Source organism: Myxocyprinus asiaticus, chromosome 19 (genome assembly GCF_019703515.2).
Source record: "Myxocyprinus asiaticus isolate MX2 ecotype Aquarium Trade chromosome 19, UBuf_Myxa_2, whole genome shotgun sequence".
Classification (NCBI taxonomy): Eukaryota; Metazoa; Chordata; class Actinopteri; order Cypriniformes; family Catostomidae; genus Myxocyprinus; species Myxocyprinus asiaticus.
This window is the reverse complement of record NC_059362.1, coordinates 43,842,502-43,868,915: the sequence shown is the minus strand read 5'-3', so window position 1 is coordinate 43,868,915 and position 26,414 is coordinate 43,842,502. Positions and strand designations below refer to the sequence as shown.

The 26,414-nt window shown below is 38.0% G+C and overlaps 1 protein-coding gene across 2 annotated transcripts in view; it reads left to right on the top strand.

The window, feature by feature from the left end:
- LOC127409608 (importin-13-like) overlaps positions 1–26,414 on the top strand; it is a 75,123-nt gene that overhangs the window by 4,838 nt on the left and 43,871 nt on the right. For both annotated transcript variants that reach the window (XR_007892020.1, XM_051644288.1), the window contains exons 2-3: positions 14,488–14,613; positions 20,491–21,101. Coding sequence is in view for 1 of the 2 variants with exons in the window: in XM_051644288.1 (XP_051500248.1) it covers positions 14,488–14,613; positions 20,491–21,101 (737 nt within the window). In the remaining variant the exon portion in view is untranslated. The remainder of the gene's footprint in view (positions 1–14,487; positions 14,614–20,490; positions 21,102–26,414) is intronic.

Below are 26,414 nucleotides of genomic sequence, written 5' to 3'. Positions count from 1 at the left end.
AAAATAAAAAACTGAAATGTCACATTGAACATTGGGATGGTATTGCGCAGGTGATGAGTGGTGTCTGGTTTCCTCCAGACATTACGCTTGGAATTGAGGCCAAACAGATCAATCTTCATTTCATCAGATCAGAGAATCTTGTTTCTCACAGTCTGAGAGTCCTTTAGGTGTTTTTTTTATGTGTCTTGCACTGAGGAGTGGCTTCCATCTGGCCACTCTGCCATAAAGCCCAGATCGGTGGAGTGTTGCAGTGATGGTTGTCCTTCTACAAGTTTCTCCCATCTTCACACATGATCTCTGGAGCTCAACCAGAGTGACCATCGGGTTCTTGGTCACCTCACTTACTAAGGCCCTTCTCCACCGATGGCTCAGTTTGGCCGGGCGGACAGCTCTAGGAAGAGTCCTGGTTGTTCCAAACTTCTTCCATTTAAAAATTATGGAGGCCACTGTGCTCTTGGGAACTTTCAAGGCAGCCTAATTATTTTGTAGCCTTCCCCAGATCTGTGCCTTGACACAATCCTGTCTCTGAGCTCTGCAGGCAGTTCCTTTGACCTCATGGCTTGGTTTTTGCTCTGATATGCATTTTCAGCTGTGAGACCTTATATAGACAGGTGTGTGCCTTTCCAAATCATGTCCAATCAATTGAATTTGCCACAGGTGGACTCCAATCAAAGTGTAGAAACATCTCAAAGATGATCCAGAGAAATGGGATGCACCTGAGCTAAATGTCAAGTGTCATAGCAAAGGGTCTGAATACTTGTGTCAATGTGACACTTCAGTTTTTCTTTTTAATAAATGTGCAAAATCTGGTTTTTGCTTTGTCATTATGGGGTATTGAGTGTAGATTGATGTGAATTATTATTATTATTATTATTTATTTTTTAGTATTTTAGCACAAGGCTGCATAGGGCGTTGTGCGAAGAACAGATGCTAAAATAATTTTTCTTAATAATCTTCATGATGCACATCGTCATATTTTTAAACCGTGATGTATCATGCCACGATAAACCGTTATACCCCTGCAAATAATACATGAGTTTTAACTGAAGAACTAAAGCAAGTGTGTTTATAAGATTGTAAGGTTCACATTTCAGCCTTTTAAACACTCCAAAAACTGGCCCCATTCATTTCCATTGTAAGTGTCTCACTGTAACTTCATTTTTTGCTTTTTCTAAAAAGGAGGGATGTCTAAATTATTTTTAGTGGTAATCAGCATTATGCCACAAATGCTGTTGATTGAGCTTGACTTGTATTGAAACTGGAATATTCCTTTTGAATAATCTGTTGAATAGAAGAATAGTTGCGTGATTACGTGGCAAAGTTTTAGGGGCTGTTTTTTGTTTTTTATTTTTTTGTGTCCGTCTGCACAGTTTTGGAATAGTTTTACTATGTAAAAATGTGCTAGATGGTCGTCTTTGCCATTGCAGTGTACCTCTGCTTTTTCAGCTTCTTGGCCAAAGCGTTTTTAAGACGTTGTGTCAAGTTAAAAGAACTTAAAAAAAAAAAAAAAAAAAAAAGAGCCTCGAGACACCAAAGTTAAGTTTTGTTTGTTGCACTGCATCTAGTTATTTTTTTTTATTGCATTAACGATTCTCTCGTGCTCACTCTAGTTTAGAAAATGTTACAAAATGTTTGTGTGTTTCATGCTGTTGGTTAAGTAACAGGGCGCTGTCACTGAATAGCGCTGCAGGAAACTGTCAAGAGTATTTTGGTGTGGTACTCCATCCACAGTTCCCAAATAAATGACTCTCATGAGCCACTTCTTTTAAATATACAGTATGACAAGAGCGATCAGTATATTTCGATTCCCAAACAAATAATATAATGAGTCTGTTCTTATGATTCTATGACCAGAACCGTTAATGGAACCAAAAGTCATGAAAATCATTCTGTTCTGAACAAGAACCTCTACTTGATTTCCAACCCTAGATGTCAAACTGACTCGAGTCCGCACCAAAGCAATAAAAGACACGCAAGAACTCCCATCTCTAGATGTCTCTTTCTCTCCGTCAGACTTGTTCTTTCTCTCTTGTTGGTCCACAGCAGACGCACACAAAGCTCATTGTATGTGTGTTTATTGTGTATTGTTCTGGGCAGTGTGATGGTCAGGCGTTGTTGCCGGTTGTTTGGTCACTGTCTGCAGAGGACAGCACAGAGAGAGCAGTTTACAGTGCATCCAGAAAGTATTCACAGCGCTTCACTTTTTCCACATTTTGTTATGTTACAGCCTTATTCCAAAATGGATTAAATTCATTATTTTCCTCAAAATTCTACAAAAAATACCCCATAATGACAACGTGAAAGAAGTTTGTTTGAAATCTTTGCAAATTTATTAAAAATAAAAAATGAAAAAAAAATCACATGTACATAAGTATTCACAGCCTTTGCCATGACACTCAAAATTGAGCTCAGGTGCATCCTGTTTCCACTGTTCATCCTTGAGATGTTTCTACAACTTGATTGGAGTCCACCTGTGATAAATTCAGTTGATTGGATATGATTTGGAAAGGCACACACCTGTCTATATAAGGTCCCACAGTTAATAGTGCATGTCAGAGCACAAACCAAGCCATGAAGTCCAAGGAATTGTCTGTAGACCTCTGAGACAGGATTGTATCGAGGCGCAGATCTGGGGAAGGATACAGAAAAATTTCTGCAGCATTGAAGGTCCCAATGAGCACAGTGGCCTCCATCATCCGTAAATGGAAGAAGTTTGGAACCACAAGGACTCTTCTTGGAGCTGGCCACCTGGCCAAACTAAGCGATCGGGGGAGAAGGTCCTTAGTCAGGGAGGTGACCAAGAACCCGATGGTCACTCTGACAGAGCTCCAGCATTTCTCTGTGGAGAGAGGAGAATCTTCCAGAAGAACAACCATCTCTGCAGCACTCCACCAGTCAGGCCTGTATGGTAGAGTGGCCAGACGGAAGCCACTCCTCAGTAAAAGGCACATGACAGCCCGCCTGGAGTTTGCCAGAAGGCACCTGAAGGACTCTCAGACCATGAGAAACAAAGATTGAACTCTTTGGCCTGAATGGCAAGCATCATGTCTGGAGGAAACCAGCCACCGCTCATCACCTGGCCAATACCATCCCAACAGTGAAGCATGGTGGTGGCAGCATCATGCTGTGGGGATGTTTTTCAGAGGCAGGAACTGGGAGACTAGTCAGGATCGAGGGAAAGATGAATGCAGCAATGTACAGAGACATCCTTGATGAAAACCTGCTCCAGAGCGCTCTGGACCTCAGACTGGGGCGAAGGTTCATCTTCCAACAGGACAACGACCCTAAGAACACAGCCAAGATAACAAAGGAGTGGCTCCGGGACAACTCTGTGAATGTCCTTGAGTGGCCCAGCCAGAGCCCAGACTTGAACCCGATTGAACATCTCTGGAGAGATCTGAAAATGGCTGTGCACCAACACTCCCCATCCAACCTGATGGAGCTTGAGAGGTCCTGCAAAGAAGAATGGGGAAACTGCCCAAAAATAGGTGTGCCAAGCTTGTAGCATCATACTCAAAAAGACTTGAGGCTGTAATTGGTGCCAAAGGTGCTTCAACAAAGTATTGAGCAAAGGCTGTGAATACTTATGTACATGTGACTTTTTTCATTTTTTTATTTTTAATAAATTTGCAAAGATTTCAAACAAACTTCTTTCACGTTGTCATTATGGGGTATTGTTTGTAGAATTTTGAGGACAATAATGAATTTAATCCATTTTGGAATAAGGCTGTAACATAACAAAATGTGGAAAAAGTGAAGCGCTGTGAATACTTTCCGGATGCACTGTATGACTGCAGGAATACTCAAAGATCTAAACAGAATAAAACCCCAAAGAAATATGGAAATATTCATGTCAGTTAGACACGAAACCGTTCAGATTGATTTACAGGTTTAGGTCATTATACACCGTCATTAGAATTAATCTTCTCTCTGAAGACACATCTCTCTGTGATTTATTGATTTCTCCTAGTTAGGGTTGAAAATTGTAAGGAATTTTACTATTCCAGTTCCAATTCCGATTCCACTTAACGATTCCATTTCCTTAACAGTTCCAGTAACGATTCCAATAATTCTTTTAGTACTTTTTAAAAATTTTTTAAAGAATTATTTAGTAATGAGAAATGCAATTCTTATTGCATTTACTACCCTCTGCTGTCTGTTACCAAATAATAAGATCATTTCAGATTTGTACAGAGCAGATATAACAAATCAGAAATAAATTTAATACAGTTCTTGTAAAAGATGTGTTTGCAGACTTTTTAGAGACACAAATACAATCCAATAATAGATCCTTACTCTATTTTAAATAAAGAAATCCAAACCAACACAAAATGTGATGGCATATTTCATTAATTCATTTATTATTTTATAAAATTCCACTTATTACAACAAAACTTGTGCATCTTTAATTATACATTGTCATATGAACATCCAGTCAGTAACTGCACTGCTTGATTTAGTAGAGACACAGGTCATCATTAAATAAACAGTAACAGTTCCCAGAGACAGTTTAGACTGTGTTTTGTAGCCTAATGTTGTACTTCAGGCTTGTGAGACTTCATCAGTTCTTATTTAATTTTGAGTTGGACATTCATAACTTGCACATCAGTATAAGATTACTTGTATACTGGAAGTGCTGTATGTTTCGCGCTGTATATTCAAAAGAACTGGCTCATTAGAATGGTTCTTTCGTGATCGGACAATACCGGAAGCACCATATGTTTTGCGCTGCTGATTCAAAAGAACTGGCTCCTTTGAATAATTATTTTGGGAATCGAAATGTACCGGAAGCGCATATGTTTCATGCTGTAAAAAGAGCAGGCTTGAGACTCGTTCTTTTGGGAATTAAATACACTGGTAGAAATGTGTGTTTTTACACTGTAGAGTCAGTAAAGGGCAGCACTCTTCAGAGATGCGTTGGAAACACTGTCAGAGTAATTGAGGACGATGTTCCAGCCACATTGGCGGAAAATTGCATGCTGGAGAACCGTTAACGGAACCAAAAGTCATGACCCAGCTCTCTGTGCCCACTAGGGTTGCCACAGTGTACGGTTTTACAGGTTTTACTCTGTACAAGAGACAACACCAGTGTAAAATGTTATACCGGGTAAAAGGGGGAAACATTATGAATAGAAGTTCCAATATCAATACAATAGCCTAACAAATAGAATAGCCTTAAATAAAGAATAGTTGCCTAATGAAGAGTTTGCTACCCATGATAAATAATCCAAAATAACGCATTGAAAGCCAGATGTTCTTTACCAACGTACCAAATTACACAGGCAGCAAAGTAGGCGCACTGATAGAAAACTTTCAATTACAGGTAGCGAATATATTGTACATTGTGGGTAACTGTGAAACATCTCGGATTCGGAATGACACAAGAAATGCTGTTAGACAGACACGCAGACACGCGGTTGAATAAACACACTTTTATTATATTTTTAAGAACAGATGACGGAAAAGCCATCTATGCACGTCTGATGCCCTGTTTGTTCGGAGGCGTGCAGTCTCGTGGAACACGCATATGTAAAGGGTTCTCACTCTCTTTGTTTCAGTCTTCTGAAATTTTTTTGCATGAATAGTATCGTCTATGAGAATGCTGCAAATAACCTCAGACCATCTCAGCTCAGGAGGTGCTCTGAGTTCAGTTCACTTTATTTCCACAGAGCAGTTCATTGTGAATGCAGCTCTGCAGGGTCACTTTATATTTAGCCTATACATCAGAATCAGAATCTGTGGCAGGTTGAACTTCCTCAGCTCTGTGATTAAATCATAAAATAATACAAAAACACGTTCACCTCGAACCATTTTATATTGGTTATATTTCAGTGATTATTATCATCATTATAATTATTATGTTTACATTTATAATTGTTTTTAGATCTTAATTTGTATTAGTAATTTTCCGCCTGTTGTCATAGATGGATACTTAAGTGACGGTAAATGGAAAGGTGGTTATGTGATTTTTTTTGTTATTTTTTTTTGTTATTTTTTTTTATTGCTTTTTAGTTTCGTTTGAAGTGCAATGTGAATTTAGATATGTCTTTCGTTTAAGTTTAATTTTTTTAATAAATGAATTTTAATTTCAATGCAAAATCACTAAAGTAAGAATATTCACCGATCCCTCAGCTGAGGGGCTGACGATGTAATTGCATATTGTGAGATATATATATATATATATGTAATATATTAATACAAATATTGTGAACATATTTCTTGGAAATCGCCCAGCCCTAGGAGGGAACAAAACAAATTTATTCACACACATTCAAAGTCATTACCCTTCCGAAGCAGCTAAACTGGGTCCTGGGATGAAAGGTAATAAAACACCAACATTAAATCCACAACAACCCACAATAAGTGATGTATTTGCCCGGACAACGAAATACCCGACCAGCAGCCAATGATAGAGAGAATGCATGGATGAAGTAGGTTCGTTGTCAAAGAGATGTTGCCCTTCACAACTGTTGAAAAGCCATCCTTCAAATAGTTGAACAACACACATCTTAATTGCACTTCATTTTTTTCAGTTTCATTTGAATTTTTAGTTCAAATAAATTAAAAAAAAAAGTCCAAAGTTTTAAATCAAGCTGGCATGCATTAGGCTAATGCTTCATGAAAATTACCCCATAGTACCACTTAGCGTCTAACCAGCGGTAATGCCGGTGTTAGTCAGTTTGAACGTGAACTGCTCCGGTGTAAAAATTATGATATCGTGGCAAGTCTAGTGCCCACCCCAATCTGTCAATGGATCACCAGCTTTCTGACAGAGAGGAAGCAGCTAGTGAGAGTGGGGAAACTCGCATCCTGGACCCTCACTATTAGCACTGGTGCTCCTCAGGGATGCATTCACTCTCCATTGATCTTCCCCTGTACACGAATGACTGCACTGCAAAGGACACCACTGTCAAGCTCCTGAAGTTTGCAGACGACACCACGGTCATTGGCCTCATGCACGACGGTGACGAGTCTGCATACAGATGGGAGGTTGATCAGCTGGATGTCTGGTGCAGTCACAACAACCTTGAGCTGAACACACTCAAAACAGTGGAGATGATAGTGGACTTCAGGAGAAATCCCCCCACACTCCCCCATTTCACCATCCTGAACAACACTGTGGCAGCAGTGGGGTCATTCAGGTTCCTGGGCTCTACCATCTCTCAGGACCTGAAGTGGGACACCCACATAGACTCCATTGTGAAGGCTCAGCAGAGGTTGTACTTCCTTCGCCAGTTGAGGAAGTTCAACTTGCCACGGGAGCTGTTGACTCAGTTCTACTCGGCCGTCATTGAGTCTGTTCTGTGTACATCTATAACTGTCTGGTTTGGTTCAGCCACCAAATCATACTCCCCCATAGTCCAGTAATGTAAATGCATATCTCATGTACATATGTAAATTCACATGTTTAAATAACTGTACATACCCCTACCTTGCACATACATTACCACTTGCACATGTACATACGCCATTCTGTTATATGTCCTATTATTTGTATGTCTATTTATACTCTTACCTTGTTTTATATTCAGTGTCTCACTGTAATGTTCTGTGTGCACTTGTTTCTCCTATCAACAAAAAACACTCCTTGTGTACACAAGAACGCTTGGCAATAAACCTCATTCTGATTCTGAGTAAATGCTCACATATGTTCCCTTTGACCAAGGAAACATAATTAATTCAAGCGCAAGGCATTATGGGTATTACCCATAGTACTATAGTACATAGAACTATTACTTAATAGTTTGAGTTAACAATTAAAATCTTAGGTCTTTTGATTTTTTCAGAAAAATAAGTTCAAGGAGGTTAGATATTTGATTTATGAGCGCAAAACAAGTAATGTTTAATTAAGATTTAAGATTTTCACTAATGTCAACAATGTCAAATACTTAAATATAACCAATTTATTATCATACATTCTCTATTTGTGTAATAATATCTTATAATATGTATATCTAGGCCTAGAATACAATATTAAGAAATATTTCGAATGTAATAAATAAAACAGAATTGATCACATTTTCAATTTTAGGCGCATTTTGTCACTTTCAGTGGTATTTTTGCCCATAGTCCTTGTTCTGACTTTGGCGTTGATGCAGATGTAACTTCAGTGAAATTAACGAAAAGAGTCAAAGAAGATGGCGGGCCCACAATATATATATATATATATATATATATATATATATATATATATATATATATATATATATATATATATATATATATATATATATTTTTTTTTTTTTTTTCTTCAAAATATTAACAACTAAAATCTTGACCAATACAAAATTGGTATTGTTTTAAAGCTTAGAATCACTACACTCCAATGCATGCAGACATTATGACAAAAAATAAACAAGTGCTTTGAAAATTTGCAAATCAGAAATGTTCCATTTTGATAGTTTTAAAAATATTATTGCACTGCACATATTATTGCAGTCAGTAAAAAACTGAACAAATAGCCATGTGTAATATTTTGTTGGAAAGCTCTCAAAGATTAGAATACATCCAGCCTATTTGTTGTACTCATAGACAAAAATATAGCGAGTAATAGCTATGTACGCTATATGTCTTTAACAATTATGTTGGTGTTGCTTGTATGCTGCGTTTTCACTTATAACGTCACAAAAAATAAACGTAACGTAAAATATCACATACCATTACTTAAAGGAGGTGATTATCTTTCAAACAAGTTCACACACAAGGTAATCAGATGCATAGATCATTAGATAATCCACATGAAGCACAATGTTACATATGATCACCAGGAGATGGCGCCACATAAATGACACAGACTCGATGCAGACTCGTTGAGTCAAAAGGCACTCATTCAGTGAAATCTCATTATTAAAATGAGACGAGTCTTGTGTTTGCATGTGTAATTAGTTCTTATGTACAATTATTATGTTTTATGTGTTTGGTGAGGCTTTTGGACACATGGGGACATTTTTGGACACTATGATAAATAATTTTTGTAATGCTCTAACTTTTGATTGCTTTGTCGTATCAACACAAAACTGTTCTCAGATACAGTTGACTCAAATACATTTTTGGCTCAATTTCAGCAAGGCTGAAGAGGCTGAGAGACTCAATGCATCAATCTATGTAATTAAACAGGAAATCTTTAAAAACACCCTCAGAGCTTAAAGGGTTAACTACATTTTTGCTGTATTTTAGTTCTTACATATTGAATCTACTTGCAAACAATGGCTGTTTGGTCAAAATTATGGTTCCTCTGAATTGGAAAAAAATATCCAAATCCCAATCTTTTATGAAATTTGAAAGCAAATATTGAGGTATTCTATATACTCAAAAAGCTGAAAAATGTATATTATATTTTAGTTGTATTTCCCAGCTCAACTCCTTATCATTTATCATCACAAGTAGAGCAGCTCATCCTTCATGATTAACAAATCATCAGACTGGATATTTTCTGAAAGCATTTCATTTTTAGATTAAATGAGATGTGGAAAAGTGGAATCTGTGTGATTCATGATCCATGGCATATTGAGTGTGTGTAAGTGTTTTTCTTGTCCTGTTCCACTATTGTTTCCTAATTGGCTCGACCGTTAGCTTTGCTAATTATATCTCTTGTTATGAGCAGGGAATTGGTTGTCAGTAGCAACCTAAGATGTGTTTTTAAAATTATTGGCTGTTTAAACCAGTTCACAACCATGCCTCACTTTGTTCAATTGTTCTTTTTAAATTTCACTATTTCTAAGCAGAATAAAAGAATAGAAAAATGTCTGTACTGTCTCTCATAAAGTCAGAATGAATGAGTGATAAACATCAGGTTAAAATTGATCATATAGAATGAATAAGTCATCACACACAAGCTTCGGGTGAGCTCACCATGTTAATTGAGCAAAGTCATTCAGCTTGGTCGTTAAGGAGGAGTTTGTGCAGAATAGGCAGTTGCCATAGAAACACTGATTTAAATTAATGTAGCCATGTGCTTGAAAGGCTGTTTATATCATTTACATTTTTAACCTTTCTCTGTTAACGCATATAAAACATTTACACCTGATGATAGTACTCAAATCTATAAAGTGACCACACTCACTCACACTGTTGGTTTCATCATTTGTTTCCTTGTTTACGCTGACAGATGGTCCTTTCTCTGGGGGGTTTTTGAAGTCTTGTGACCTACACATATTTCCTTAACACATACAGGATTAATTCCTCTCTAACCTTCATTGACTTTTGTCATATACGATTGAAGTGTCCATAATAGATAGATCTCTATCGACATTGCAGATGCACCGAAATGTTGGCCGGTACTGATAGAAGATAAAAAAAAAAAATTCTGTTCAAGCTAATACTGGAAATATATACTCTAAATCTATACTTTTGAAACTTTTTTTTATTCTTATGTTAATTCTGAAAAACTGCCATAAATGGACCTGACAGTTGTGAAAACAGCACTTACATCTAGGATACATGATGAGGTAAACCATCCAAAACACTTTGACTTCTGAAACATCGGTATGATATCCATTAATGCTGCATGATTGATTGAATTAAGATTGAAATCTCGATAAGGCGTTGCGTGATTACTAAACTTTAAAAGGCTGCGTTTCTGCATTCAGCGCTTCAGTCAGTGCTGTGTGAGCATGCGGCACCCTCTAGCGGTCTGGATGACATTATCCATTGTCCATTATACCACTATAATACAGAATTTAAAAACATGATGTGGTTGACATTTCCGTGGAATTGCCCAACATATGCATTGTATCATTTGTAATGTTCTATCATATACAGTACATGCATATAAAATGTGATTTCTGTTGTTTTGAACTGCACAAACAGAAGTGCAAAAATGTTTTAGAAGTACAAAATAATATTTTTTCCATGTCAATCATCATGTTATCATATTTAGTTAGTGGCAAGAAAGAGTATGTGAACCCTTTGGAATTAGCTGGTTTTCTGCATTAATTGGTCAGAAAATGTGATCTCATCTTCAAAGTCACAAGTATAGGCCAGCACACAAACAATTACGATCTTTCATGTCTATTGAACATCAACAGTGCTGTGGAAAAGTAAGTGAACCCCTAAGCTAAGGATGTCATCAAAGGCTAATTCAAGTCAGGAGGTGGCAAACTTGGCATCCAATTAATGTAACGAGATTGGAGGTGTGGGTTAGAACTACTTTGACTTATAAAATGCACTGCAACAATTTGAGTTTGCTGTTCAAAAGAAGCATCTACTGATGTGGACCATGCCTCGCAAAAAAGATCTCAGAAGACCTACAATCAAGATTTGTTGCTTTGCATAAAGCTGGAAAGGGTTTCAAAGTCATCTCAGAGAACTTAGATATTCATCTGTCCACAGTTAAACAAATTGTCTATAAATGGAGACAATTTATTACTGTGGCTACTCTCCCTAGAAGTGTCCGTCCAGCCATTATGACTCAAAGGGCACACCACACAATGCTCAATGAGCTAAAAAATAAATAAAATCCCTATAGTGATAGCTAAAAACTTGAAGGAATCATTGGAACTGGTTAGCATCTTTGTTCATTAGTCTATTATGTGGAAAACATTAAAGAGGCATGGTGTCCATGGCAGAACACAATGAAGGAAGCTGCTGCTTTCCAACAAAACCATTGCAGTGCACTTTAAGTTTGCCAAAGACCACCATGACACTCCACAACGCTACTGGGAAAATGTTTTGTGAACTGATGAAACTAAGGTTGAATTGTTTGGGAAGAACACGCAGCATATGGCGTAAAAAGGGCATCGCATACCAACATGAAAACACCATCTCAATGATGAAGTACGGTGGAGGGAGCATCATGATTTGGGGCTGCTTCGGGGCCTGGACCGTTTGCCATCACCAAGGGAAAGATTAATTCCAAAGTTTATCAAGACAAGGATACCCTACAGGATAATGTCAGGGTGGCTGTGCGCCAGTTGAAGCTCAGTAAAAGTTGGGTGATGCAGCAGGACAATGACCCTAAATGTTGAAGTAAATCCACTACAGAATGGCTTCATAAAAGAAGCCCACGTTTTGGAGTGACCCAGTCAGAGCCCAGACCTTAACCCAATAGAGATGCTGTGGAATGATCTCAAGAGAGCAGTTCACACCAGACATCCTAAGAATATGGCTGAGCTGAAGCAGTTCTGTAAGGAAGAATGGTCCAAAATAACTTCTGAACGTTGAGCAGGTCTAATCCGTCACTACCTGAAACACTTGGATGTTTATTGCTGCCAATGGAGGATTGACCAGTTATTAAATCCAAGGGTTCACTTACTTTCTCCACAGCACTGTAAAAGTTTAATGGGATGTGTTTAATAAAGACATGAAATATTATAATATTTTGTGTTGTTAGCTTAAACATGTTGTTTGTCTATACTTGTGACTTTGATAAAGATGTTATAGATGAAAAGTTACTTTTTTTGTTAACCGATACAAAAAATGTTCAAATTGGAGCATCACTGCTTCAAATATATGACAAATCAGGCTGATACAAAAATATAAAATATATAGGCATAGGCTATATACAGTGCTGTGAAAAAGTATTTTCCCCCTTCCTGATTTCTTCTATTTTTGTGTATTTTTCATACTAAATTATTTTAGATCTTCAAACGAGATATAACATAAAACAAAGGCAACCTTAGTAAACACAAAATACGGTTTTCAAATATATGTATTTTTTTTTATTAAAGCAAAAAAGTTATCCAACACACATCACCCATGTGAAAAACTAACTGCCCCCTTAAACTTAATAGCTGGTTGTGCAACCCTTTAGCAGCAACAACTGTAACCAAACGCTTCCGATAACTGGAGATCAGTCTTTCACAATGCTGTGATTGAATTTTGGCCCACTCTTCTTTGCAGAACTGCTTTAGTTCAGACACACTGGAGGGTTTTCGAGAATTAACTGCCCAATTAAGGTCCTGCCACAGCATCTCAATCGGGTTCAAGTCAGGACTTTAACTAGGACACTCCAAAACTTTAATTTAGCTTCTTTTGAGCCATTCAAGAGGTGGACTCCTGTGCTTTGGATCACTGTCTTGCTACATAATACAGTTGCGCTTGAGCTTCAACTCACGGACTGATGACCGGACGTACTCCTTTAGGATTTTCTGGTAGAGAGCAGAATTCAAGTTTCCCCTCAATTATTGCAAGTCGCCCTGAAGCAGCAAAGCATCCCCACACCATCACACTACCACCACCATGCTTGACCGAAGGTATGATGATCTTTTTGTGGAATTCTGTGTTTGATTTACACCAGATGTAACGGGACCCCTGTCTTCCAAACAGTTCCACTTTCTAATCATCAGTCCACAGAACATTCTCCCAAAAGCTTTGAGGATCATCAAGGTGTGTTCTGGCAAAATTCAAATGAGCCTTAATGTTCTTCTGGGTTAGCGGTGGTTTTCGCCTTGCCGCTCTTCCATTTGACCAGTGTCTTTCTGATAGTGGGGTCATGAACAGTGACCTTTATTGATGCGAGAGAGGCCTGCAGTTCCTTGGAATTTTTTTTTTTTTTTTTTTTTTTTTTTTTTTTGTATCTTCCTGGATGAGTTGTCGCTGTGCTCTTGGAGGAATTTTGGAAGGTCGACCACTTCTGGGAAGGTTCACTACTGTGCCAAGTTTTCTCCATTTGGAGATAATGGCTCTCACTGTGGTTCTTTGGAGTCCCAGAGTCTTTGAAATATCTTTATAACCCTTCCCAGAGTGATGTATTTCAATCACCTTTTTCCTCATCATTTCTGGAATTTCTTACGACCTTGGCATAGTGTGCTACTGGGTGAGACCTTTTAGCCAACTTCATGCTGTTGAAAAAGTTCTATTTAGGTGTTGATTTGATCGAATCAGGTCTGGGTGTGTCTAGTCCAGCTGAACCCCATTATGAATGCAGCTTCATAGATATGGGGATTTAGTTACTACTTTTCCACACAGGCCCAGTTGGTATTGGATAACTTTTTTTGCCTCAAATAATATTATCATTTAAAAACTGTATTTTGTGTTTACTCAGATTGCCTTTGTTTTTATGTTAGATTTTGTTAGTATAAGATAGACACAAAAACAGAAGAAATCAGGATGGGGGCAAATACTTTTTCACAGCACTGTACGTTATTGGCCAATACCTTTATGATCATTGATCACTAGTCCGTTTTGAAAACATGTAATTTTGCACGCAACCCTAGTACTCACTTGGATGCTTAGGTTTAGGTTTATTTTTCTCCATTTGTTTGCTTAAAAGCAAGCCATTGTTTGCTGTATTATTTGCCTTCCCGCCATGTTAAATGCTTTACCTGCAAAAATGAACCGAGAGTTATGTGCATCAGCAGTTTTGACACCAGGGGAGTCACTATAACGGTATACAGTTTCATATATGTGTCTGCTAAACAGCCCGTAGGTAGCCCAGGGTTAATACAGCATTATTACTTCATGTCCTCATGCTCCAGAACAGTGTGTAATGTGTCACTGTCTAAAACTGTCTCTCTCTCTCCGTCTCTCTCTTTTTCCCTTTCTCAGGCCCTACATCAGCTTTATTATGATCCCAACATAGAGAATAAGAATCTGGCTCAGAAGTGGCTCATGCAGGCTCAGGTGTCTCCTCAGGCCTGGCAGTTCTGTTGGGTTTTACTGAGACCAGAGAAGGTAAGTACATCTTGTCCTGTTCCTGTGCTGTTATTCTCTCCCTCCTTTTCTGTCTCTGCTTGATTTTTTTAACCCCCTCCCCACCTGCACCTGCTCTTCTTATCGTAAAAGCATTTGCCTATGTTTTTCTGACCAATACAGACTTCAGGGTGAACACACCGAACACATTCTTTGCATTACATCAACACTTTTTAATAGTGGTGCACCGATCAGGAAATCCTGAGGCAGATCACCATTTTAATTTTAATACATTGATTGGCCTATACCGATTCAATATTTATTTTTAAAGTACCCCCTGCCACACTTTTACAAGTTAAATGTTATATACATACACATCATTCATCTGAATTAGTGTGTCTGAATGTTTAAATTTGCGAATGTTTAGAATTGCCGGTATCTCACTCTCCAGTGGGGATGGGTGATGTATTGAATATTTAAATCGCAATGATTTTGCTGACGATATAAAATTCAGAAATATCGTGTATATTGTGATGATTTTAATGTGCTTTTTATTTGGCCTTTAAGTTTCATAAAGAGTGCATCAGTAGACTAATTTCACAATCCTTCAGGGCTGCACAGTTAATAAAAATAACATAAAAATGGCTTTATGGTCATTTGTGATTTTTAAACAGGAAAAGGCTGCGATGAAAGATGGATAAACATGTCTGTATGCACTTCAGAAGGTGCACTGTTCTATGTTCGTGCGGGGCTCATGAGCTCCTATTTTTATCGCTTTTAGAGCAGTTCATGTGCATTGTGAAAGAAAAGTACTGCAGGTTTAAGCATTCGCAATTCTAAACATTAGTAACCGCAACAAGTTATTATACAAATCTACAAAGATGGCACAATATAACAGAAGAGGAGATTACAGTGTTTCTCCAGATGCGGAAAATTGACACAACACTTTCCATGTCAATATAAAAGCTCCACCTTGTTCATTCACAAAAAATGTTTAAGTAAAAAATATATGAAGGTAAATAATGCTTTTATTAAAGGGATAGTTCACCCAAAAATGAAAATTCTCTCATGTACTCACCCTCATGCCATCCCAGATGTATATGACTACCTTTCTTCAGCAGAACACATTTGAAGAAAAATAAAAAAATATCTTGGCTCAATAGGTCCTTATAATGGATGTGGGTGGTAACACGATTTTTGATGCATAGCAAATTTTTTCTTAGCAAATACATAGTTATCGAGATATAAATTGAAAATTTACAATAGTCTGAAAAATATAGACATATAATTTTTTAGCCATATCGCCCAGCCCAACTCTCCAGTGGCCAACAATGTCATGTTTCGAAGGCTAAGCAAGCGCTCATTCATTAGAGTAGCCATGTTTTTGATTTCGTGTGTGCTGCAATATAGGAACAATCAGCTGATCGCCGATCACAGATTTAAGATGGAGCTCAGCCGATCACGATTGGTGGCCGATCGATCAGTGCAACTGACATTTTTAATGTCAACATTAGTGATGCACCGATATATTGGTCAATAAAAACAATCTGCACTCAGACATGGCAAATTGTTTAAAAACAGCCAGTGATTAGGGCTGATTAAAGTTTTTTAATGACCACATTTACATGCATTTAAGAAAGTGGGTTATTCCAGGGTTTTTGAAATGTCATGTAAACGAGAACGCTGATTTCCTTACGCTGTTTAAGGGATTAAGAGAAAGCGGTTTAACACACCTAGGTTTCTCCCGGAGAAAGCTGCTTATGTGCTCATGTAAACACATACGCTGTGTTCTAACAGGTTTTTGAAGAGTGTGCATGTGTGTGGAACAGACCGAATAACAAATGTCATAGGACGGAGCCCAATAACAAGTCAAAAAAGCATTTCTGGGAGTATAGTGGGAAAAGCACATACGCAATTAACTATACCCATTATAAACACTAGTGGTCGACCGATATGGGTTTTTTAATGGCCGATATCCAGAGAGCAGGGTGGCCGATATAATGTCAATATATAACACAATTTAATATAGTAAATAACATAAACATAAAATTGCTAAAAGAAAAACTTATTTAGCACTATATTTACTCAATTTCACTCAAAACTTTGTAAAAAAGAATCTAAAAAAATTATATTGTATTTTATATGGTAAATAGCAGTTTCTTCTGATTTCTGTTTAGTCATCAAAATGTAGTAATTTATTTGCACATGAAGAAATTGTTAATATATTAGGAAGAAGGAAATAACAGTTCACACAGTAGTCCATTAACCATGGGTGGTGTCCACGTTAGCAATCGCATTTTCTCAATAAATACTGAATCAAACCAATTGTACATACAGTGCATAGTGATTAAGACATTTACTTATAGCACGCATGAAGCGCTTTTACCTTGAAGTCGCACCAGAGACTATTTAGCTGAATGGGAGAAATTAGAACGCCCAACTGCAGTCAGCAGTCAACGGATGTAGATAGCAAGTCCCGCCTTACAGGTAAAAGAGCCAATCACTTTTTAGATACAGACATCGCCTGTCAATCAACTTGAGAACGCGCATGCGCATTAGCTATAAAAACTGTGAAAATTTTATTTTTTAGCGTAATCTAACGTAAAGAAGCACCATTTATGATACCAATGTTGTCAGATTTTATTGCTGATTTGAAATATGTTCTTTAATCATAATCTTCCCCCATTCAAGCAGATAGGAGCTGCACTTTCATGACTGGAAATAGCCTCCCGAGAGCGTTCCAAACATGGCAGACAGTGGACTGACTTGCTAGAAAGACTTTGGTTGCACTCACGTGCTTGTGCGGATCCAGCGCTAGCAGCAATCTCCTGACAGTTTAAATGTCTAGATCGCCTGCTTGGATTGTCTCGGACTGATCAGAGGAACTTTTGATCCTGATCCTGAAATTTTGATTCTGGCTGATAGAATACGTGCTTCAGAGGAAGATATTAGATGAGCGCTCGACACGAAGAAAACGCTGGATTTTTGTGTTGTTCGTGTATTACATCTGTTTAAACGAGATATCTGCATATTTGCAAATGGTATATAATAGAAGTTTTATTGATATTTGCCTTTTGTCATTAGAAAAGAAAGTTAAAAGTTACAGGGAACTGCTGAGGAGAGGCTGAGAGAGTACGTGCTTTAAAGGTAAATAAATGAGCGCTCCAAAGGATGCTGGATCTGCTCAAGTTTTGTGAGGTTGGTTTATTACATCTGTTTAAACAAGATATGTGCATATTAGTAGATGGCATATATGATATTAGTTTTATTGATATTTGCCTTTTTATCATTAGACAAGATGGTTAAAAGTTACAGGGAACTGTTGAGGAGAGAGAGGGAGAATGAAACATGCGAGCACTTTAACATTATGAGCTCAAGCGCGTCTGCCGAGGCTCATAAATGCGGACCGTTTAAATGAGACTGTTGCACACCAGTCTATTATTGTAGTAACACGATGGCATGTAACAAGTAAATGAACTGTGACTGGTTGTTTACATGTCTCAGTCACTTCACATGCAAGCAGGTGATTTTCGGTGCACTCAAGAAAAAAATAGGCCAAACAGGAAAATGTATTTGACGATGCAGATAATTAAAAAAGTCAGAATATCGGCCAATTTATCGGCATCGGCGATATATCGGTCGACCACTAATAAACACCACTCTACAATATTGACGGTCCCTTACGTTCACGTATATGCGCTCAAACATAGAGAGAATCCAGGAGTTTTCCGTAAAAGGAAATCCCACTCTAGCGCAGTTCCGCTGCAGGTCGTGGTAGAAAGGTAAAGAAAGAAACATAGCAACAACTCTGGAATATCTGGAAATAAAGCAAAGCAACAGAGAATAAAATAGTGAAGTCTTCCTCGGATATCATGTTTGTTATTTACACAAGCGTCGCGGGGATATTACGTTGCTCTGGAGAAAGCGGCATACTGACCGATCCGCATGTATACAGGAGTAAAGAGTACGCTGCTTATACAGTGCATGTAAACAAGAACACTGCTTTCTCGTAATACAGTCTTCTCGCAATAACCCGCTTTCTGGTGTCCATGTAAATGTAGTCATTGTTTTAGAGCAGTTCACATGCATTGTGAAAGAAAAGTACTTGCAGGTTTAAGGATTCGTGCAATTCCAAACATTAGTTACCGTAACAAGTTATACAAATCTACAAACAAGGCGCAGTAGAGCACAAAAGGAGGAGATTACAATGTTTTACCAGATGCAGAACTTTGTAAGCTGCCAAATACATAAAGCACTTTTTGTGTCAAAATAAAAGCCACAGAGGAAGTTGTAGTAAATCGGACCGAAATGTATTACTTTTGTATAAAAAAAAAAAATCTAATCCTCAAAATAGTAATAATTCAGTATTATATTATAATAATAAACTTGACTGGGTCCCACAGAAATAATTTAGTGCAATGCAATATTTAATTGGGTTTCAAAAAATAAGTGAAGTACCCGGTTGGCCTGCGAGAAAAGGAAATCGTCAAAATATTAATAACTAGAGTCTTGACCAACACAAAATAGGTATCTTTCGAAAGCTTAGAAGCTCTACTTTCTTATGCTTGTAGGTATTATGACCAAAACTGAACAAGTGCTTTGAAATTTGCAGACAAATCAGAAGTATTCTGTTTTGATCATTTATTAAAAAAAAAAAAAAAAAATGCACCGTACATATTATTGCAGTCAGTAAAAACTTCAAACTCATCAAATAGCCTTGTGACATATGTTTTTGGAAAGCTCTCGAATAAAATACAACCAGCCTCTTTGTTTTACTCGCATACAAAAATATAGCGAGTAATAGCTAAGTATATGTCTTTGACAATTATGTTGGTTTTGCTTATATGCCACGTTTATAAATTCATGAAAAATAAACGAAACTAAAATATCATATACTTAACGGATGCATAGATCGTTAGGAAATCCACCGAAGCACATTGTTACAAATGGCCACCAGGAGATGGCGCAGTTTTTCGGAGCCACTTTATTTACATCCAGAGGTATATAATGTCAAATAAGAAAAAAAGTATATTTTTGGCTCAATTTTTGTTTTGTTTTTAATTTCTTAGTCTGAGAGTTTCAGACTGTAACATCATCTATATCATGATACAGTAGTTTTCTTTACAATGATTCCAAACACTTGACCCTCCTTGTTTTTTTCGTCGTATGCCACTGAAACAGGAAATCTTTTAAAACACCTTCGGAGCTTACAGGGTTAATTCGCAAATTTTTCAAGTAAAAATATTTGAATATAAATAATTATTTTTATTAAGTTACTATTTATCATTTTATATAAAATATAAATATAAAAGTGCACATCAGTGAAAATGATATTTTTGGTATACTAAAGCTCAACTAACCGATCCCTTAAGTGACGATGTTTAGCTACTCTGAATTGTACGACATATTGAGAAACTAAAACAGTATTTCTAGCTTGCCATTATGTAGTTAACTGACGACAAGCATCTTGACGTTTGCATTCTGCTCCATTCCATCTAGCTGATTTTTTTATACAGTGCATGTACATGGATGCAAAGAACCTGTGCGTACACCCCTTAATGCAGTAAATCTGATATTTTATATTTGCTCCGTGAGAGGTGCTCTTAATTTGCAAGTTCTATCTGCACACCTTGGGTGTAATGTTCTGTGTGAAATGCCCTCTGGAAATCGCCCTCACATTATAGTGGATACAGAAAAAAAATCATCACCTTTTACTTAAAGTCTTTCCTGGCTCTATTGTCTTTTTGTGTATTTTGATACAGCAAAAGATATCTTCTAGATCACAAACTCTGTGTCTTTACTAATGATGCACAAGAAGATTTAATGCACTGTGTACATCTCTCTGGATTTATTCAACAAGGAATATGCTAAAGAAAATTGAAATCAAAAGAAACTCCAGCTCTTTCTTCATCTCCGCAGGTCCCGGAGATCCAGTACTTCGGCGCTAGCGCCCTCCACACCAAAATCTCCCGCTACTGGGGCGACATCCCCGCCGAGCAGTATGACTCGCTCAAATCTCAGCTGTTTTCTCAGATCACTTGCTTCGCATCTGGCTCTAAGATAGTCCTGACACGCCTGTGCGTGGCACTGGCGTCGCTCGCCCTGAACATGATGCCAGAGGCGTGGCCCGGGGCGGTGTCAGAAATGGTGCGTATGTTCCAGGAAGAGGGAGGTGAGGTGGACGGACGTGCCCGCTGTTTGGCCTTGCTGGAACTTCTCACCGTTCTTCCAGAAGAGTTCCAGACCAGTCGGCTACCGCAGCACCGTAAGGGACAGGTAAGGGGCGCTCTGGGCCGTGAGTGGTCGGCTGTTTACCCACTCCTGCAGCAACTGTTACGGCAGTCAGACTCGCCGGCGCTGGTGAAGGCCCGTGTGCTCAAGTGTCTTTCCAGTTGGGTTCTGCTGGATGTTCCTCTGAACGAGAGCGAGGGATTGGTGGAGGCCAGTTTCACGGCGCTAGCGGATCCAGACCTGTTTGATATGGCCGTGGAGGCCATCGTCAACACCATCTCACAGCCCGACTCTCAGAGGTCAGCCTTTATCACTACAATACTTTGACAAAAATCTTGATAGTCCAAAGAAATACGAGGCTTTAAGACTGAATTTTATTTTATGAATCATATCATGTAAAAATACATTCATCAACGGAAAAAAAAAAGTGTACAAAAATGGTGAAAGTACACAAAACTCTTCAGTCCTTTCAATTAAATGCAATCAAGACAATGACTTAAACACTTGACCATATGAAATTAAACTAGACAGAACTGATCTATAAAAATCTTATATAGAATATATACAGTATTTATATAATACAAATATCAAAGAGCATATGGTCTATATATGCAAATTTGCATTTTAGTTTATATTTGCTTGTATACAATATTTTTATTGTAAAATGGATCTTAGTCTTTAGTCCTAATATTTCTTTGGGCATCGTTTGCAATGGGAAAGAAAAGAAATTAAGCAAGTGGTAAGGTATTTAGAGAATACAGAGCAGTACAGACATTCAAAGATACAAACACTAGATGAGGTTGGACTGGATATTAGAGATGTCTAAAATAACCCATGGATCAGTTTCTTTGTACTAGGATTTTACTTTCAGCCACAGATGGCAAGCCCACAGACATTCACAGAGTGTCTGATGCATATTGCACACAAAGATGGCAAGAGCTTTCTCAATATGTTTCTCCAGTGGATCGCCAATCTTGACTGTCTTAATGCATTGTTTGTAGGACTCAGTGTGCATAGATTTCAGGGCTCGACATTAAGCATTGTCATGTGCTTATCCTCCGGACAAGTAAATTGTTCATTCACTCAGTGTATTGTTCATACTTTTTTCAGACTAAAAAAGTATTTGTCCGGAGACAAAAAGGACATTTAAGTTACATGCTCAAGTAACATGTCAAAGTTTCTGTTGTACTGTATGTTTCCTAGAATTACGACTGTTGTCAACCTAATAGTGTACCTATGCAATCTGCTCAATTCTCTGCAACAGAAATGTTAACTGCACTGGGTAGGGGAGGAGGCTATTGTCATATGGTAATTATTTTGTCAAATAGAGGAAAGCCTCCATCGTCATCATTTACAGCAGGGGTGTTCACACTTCTATGAAATAAGATCTACTTTTTCATCATGTAATTGCAGAAAGATCTACCATGTACAGTAAAGGCTAAACATTATCACAGTTTGACGATTCTCAATACCAGCTTCAAAACAACAACAAATAATGACACTAATTTGTTAATTATGGAAGTATGGTTTCAAGTAATTATTCAAGACTAGTAAACAGTCAGTAATAAAATAACTATAAAAAACAGCTATGAATAGAAATAGATTAAAAATAATAGAACAAAAAATACAAATTAAGAAAATTCAGTGCTTTTTTAACAGCGTTAAATGTTTTTAACAGCAGTATCAAGTATTCAAGTAAACATTCAGAATGAAATGCAACATATAATCGTACAGTAAAAAGTAGTAGTTTTAATATATTAATACTTTTGAAAGCTACTAAAGTTACTCAGTCAAGAGCAGTGCGTGTTTTCTCATTTTCTTGTTATGGTTGTTTGATTATTATGATGACACACTAGACGGCAGCAGGTAAATTAGCTTACATTTATACTTACAAGTCCGAGATTTTAATACAAATCCACTTTTTTCTCCACTGTTTACGTTCACTTTAGACATCACTCTCTGTGTTTACATGAATACCTCACCAAGACGGGCATTTTGGCGGAATTTTGAAATGCATTTGACTGTTCAGGTGCGCGTTAGCACAAACATTTTCGGAACACACGCATGTTCTGCACACACACAGACGCCGCCTGTCAATCAAACAGGGCGCAGCTGTTACTAGATCAGTAACGAATTATAAAATTATGCACTCTGGATCATTTTGAAACAGCAGAATAAGAATATGAACTTTGTAATAAGTGAGACAGGCATAGCCTATCACAAATATAGCTAGTTACTTTTTTGTTATTGACATTTTAATCAGTCTGCTTGTCCGGTCGGGCAAGTAAAATTCTCTTTAAAAAATTCACTTGTCCCGGACAAGCAGACAAGCGTTAATGTCGAGCCCTGGATTTGTCAGCAAAGTTTCCAAGCTGATGAAATGAACGCTTCTCAGGAAGAGCTAGTTGGTGGATTTGACAAAGATTGTGAAGTTCATGGCATTGAAGCTGTGAAAGATATTCAGAGTTTTGCCTGAGACTGCTTTTGAATGGAGGATGCTGTGCCGTTATTGAATTAGTTTTTATATTATTGCAGTAGTTGTTTACCTGCCCTTAAATGTCATAAAAATGCCCACAGACCATTACATATCAGTCAGATGGTCTCTTCTAACTTTTTATTTCCTCATTTCACTTACCGTGATGTCTGACTGACAGGCAGCTACTCTCTGCGTGATTTATATGCATGCAATCTGAGGTAATGCGGAGACACATTTAAATAGATGCTTGGTGATATATTAATGTAAACATTATATCTAAAGTAAAGGTAAACAGTGGGACAGAAAAGCAGATCTGTATCAAATATTGGACTGAATATTGGTGTAAACACAGCCTTCTAGATACAGTCGGCAACGCGTCATACACTGGGAGCGTGGTTTATTGTAGAGAAAAGCGAAGCCCTGTTACCAAAGGCTCCATTTACACCTTGCATTAACATGTGTTACATATCCGAATAGTATCTGGATATTCTATAGCTGGATTGATAGAGATCTGATCAGAATGACCAGCTCAAAATTGAAAACACTACTTACATGTTACATTAGAGCCTGCGGTAACTGAAAATTCCTCGTATTTTAGTGAATTTTTAAAACATTGATGGATAATTCAGATGCCTTCTAAAACAGTCAAGGTTTTTCCTTCATTGAAAATTCTTAGGTCGCCGACAAAGCTAAATTTCTGGTCGCCGAAGCAAATTTAAAGGGTTAGTTCACCCAAAAATGAAAATTCTCTCATGATTTACTTATCTTTAAGCCATCCCAGATGTGTATGAATTTCCTTCTTCAGCAGAACCGAAGTGAAGATTTTAAGCACCAGAGAAGTTGTAATATTGCAAATAACTTTACACAGATAAAGATAGTAAGCGATTTTATCACATTTAAATCTTGTTAACATGTATTATGTTTACATACTAGCAGCCATATCACCCTGCAGCTCTTGCCTGGTTGCCTACTGAAGCTAAGCAGGGTTGAGCCTGGCTAGTACCTGGATGGGAGACCTCCTGGGGAAAACCAAGGTTGCTGCTGGAAGTGGTATTAGGGAGGCCAGCAGGGGGTGCTCAGTGTGGGTCCTAATGTATAGTGACGAAGAACTATACCGTAAAAAAACACCGTCTTTCGGATGAGATGTTAAACTGAGGTCCTGACTCTCTGTGGTCATTAAAAATCCCAGGGCACTTCTCGTAAAGAGCAGGGGTGTAACCCTGTTGTCCTGGCCAAATTTCCCCCCATTGGCCCCTATCTATCATGGCCTCCTAATAATCTCCATCCCTGAATTGGCTACATCACTCTACTCTCCTCTCCACCAATAGCTGGTGTGTGGTAGGCGTTCTGGCGCACTATGGCTGCCGTCACATCATCCAGGTGGATGCTGCACACTGGTGGTGGTTGAGGAGATTCCCCCTATACTATGTAAAGCGCTTTGAGTGCCTAGAAAAGTGCTATATAAATGTAAGGAATTATTATTTGTATTAATTATCTTGTGGCTACACCTTTGATACCATGTGTATTAAGATGGTTAGCCTGCCAGAAATACTGTCGATTGAGCTTAACACGGAGCATTCCTTTAATAGAAATCGTATTGAGAGCTTATGAATCGAATCAGGAAATCTTTATGGATGTGGTGGTCCGTTATCGTGGTATCATTACATAAAAAAGTGAATTGTGGATGGTCAGTCAGATGATTTCTCTCTGTCTAATTGAGCAGTTGTATCTGAGAAGCTACAGTGTGGACCGGATTTAATGAATTTTGACAATGCGAGACTACTAGTATATATATGTTCATACTTGATGCATATTTGGAGAGGGATATGAATTGTTAGGAATATCAGGAAATGCAGTAATAGATAAAAGGTGTGATCGAAAGAGAAAAATGCTCTGATAGATGAGCAAACACAGGTGAAATTACAGTGACTGATGGAGAGAGGGACGGAAGAGAGAAAGAAACAAAGCCAGACCGAAACACAGAGGCATCGTTTTATTTCAAGGCTGGCTGGCGTTTCCATGGAGACAGAGCGAGGGAGCGATGTCTTACGCTCTGGTTGGTACAGACATGGCAGGCACCCACCCCACCCCCCTCCCTGAAGAGAGAAACAGTCAGTGGATGCTGTGGACGAGACATTAGAGGTGAAAGCATCCTTGATTCTGTACAGCTGGAGAGTGGAGATAAGAGGTTAAAGCGCACTTCTACTCTGATGGAGGCAGACAGTTGTGCTGTATCACGGTCTTCTGCTGTAGTGTAATGGCTTTTTTTTTTTTTTTTTTTTTACAACTGTCTTACAAGTTAATGACTGAATTCACGATTTTCAGAGCACGAGGAACGTCACTGTTCTGCTCAATTACAGCCGAGACAGGTGACCTTTAGAAGGAGATTTAGATTTTTATTACAGGGAGTTTGTGCAGAATAACCTGTAAATATCTTTCACTGGATAAGTTTAATATATCTAGAGAGAAGGGTGGCCATAAGTGGTTAAGGTAACACTTTAAAATGAGGTTCTATTTGTTAACATTAATCAATGCTTTAGGAATCATGAACAATTATCAATATGTTTTTACAGAATTTATTAATCTTAGTTAATATTCCTCTCACGATTATTAAATAATCGTCTGATTGCAGATATTTGATCTATTGTGCACTTCAAATTCCAATCACATTCTACTGTCCAAATATGGGAATTTTAGGCGAATATATTAATGCCATGAACGCAGCATTTGTGTGTCTTATTCAGTTGAACTCTGACCATCTCACTGAGCTGCACCGCAGACAAAACACAGAGCAGCGGGTGCAGATTAAATGCTTCTAATGCACGCACTGTCTGTGGAGATTCATGCTAAACTCCCGCGAAAACGCAAAGCACTCTGGTTTCACTTTCATTTAACGTTCGTATAATGTCAAATGTGTAGATTTGGCTTGAACATTGGGGAGGTTGCAGTGTGAAGCATTTACATGTTTCCATTGATCATGGTATAAATATTGGGGGGGTTGTACTTGCTTGTTTTGATTATGGGGGGGGGGGGGGGGGGTTACCTCCCCTGGAATCTACTCCCCTGTTTTCATACACGCAGGCTGCACGATTATGACAAATCATAATTGCCGATTATTTCCTTTGATATTGTAATT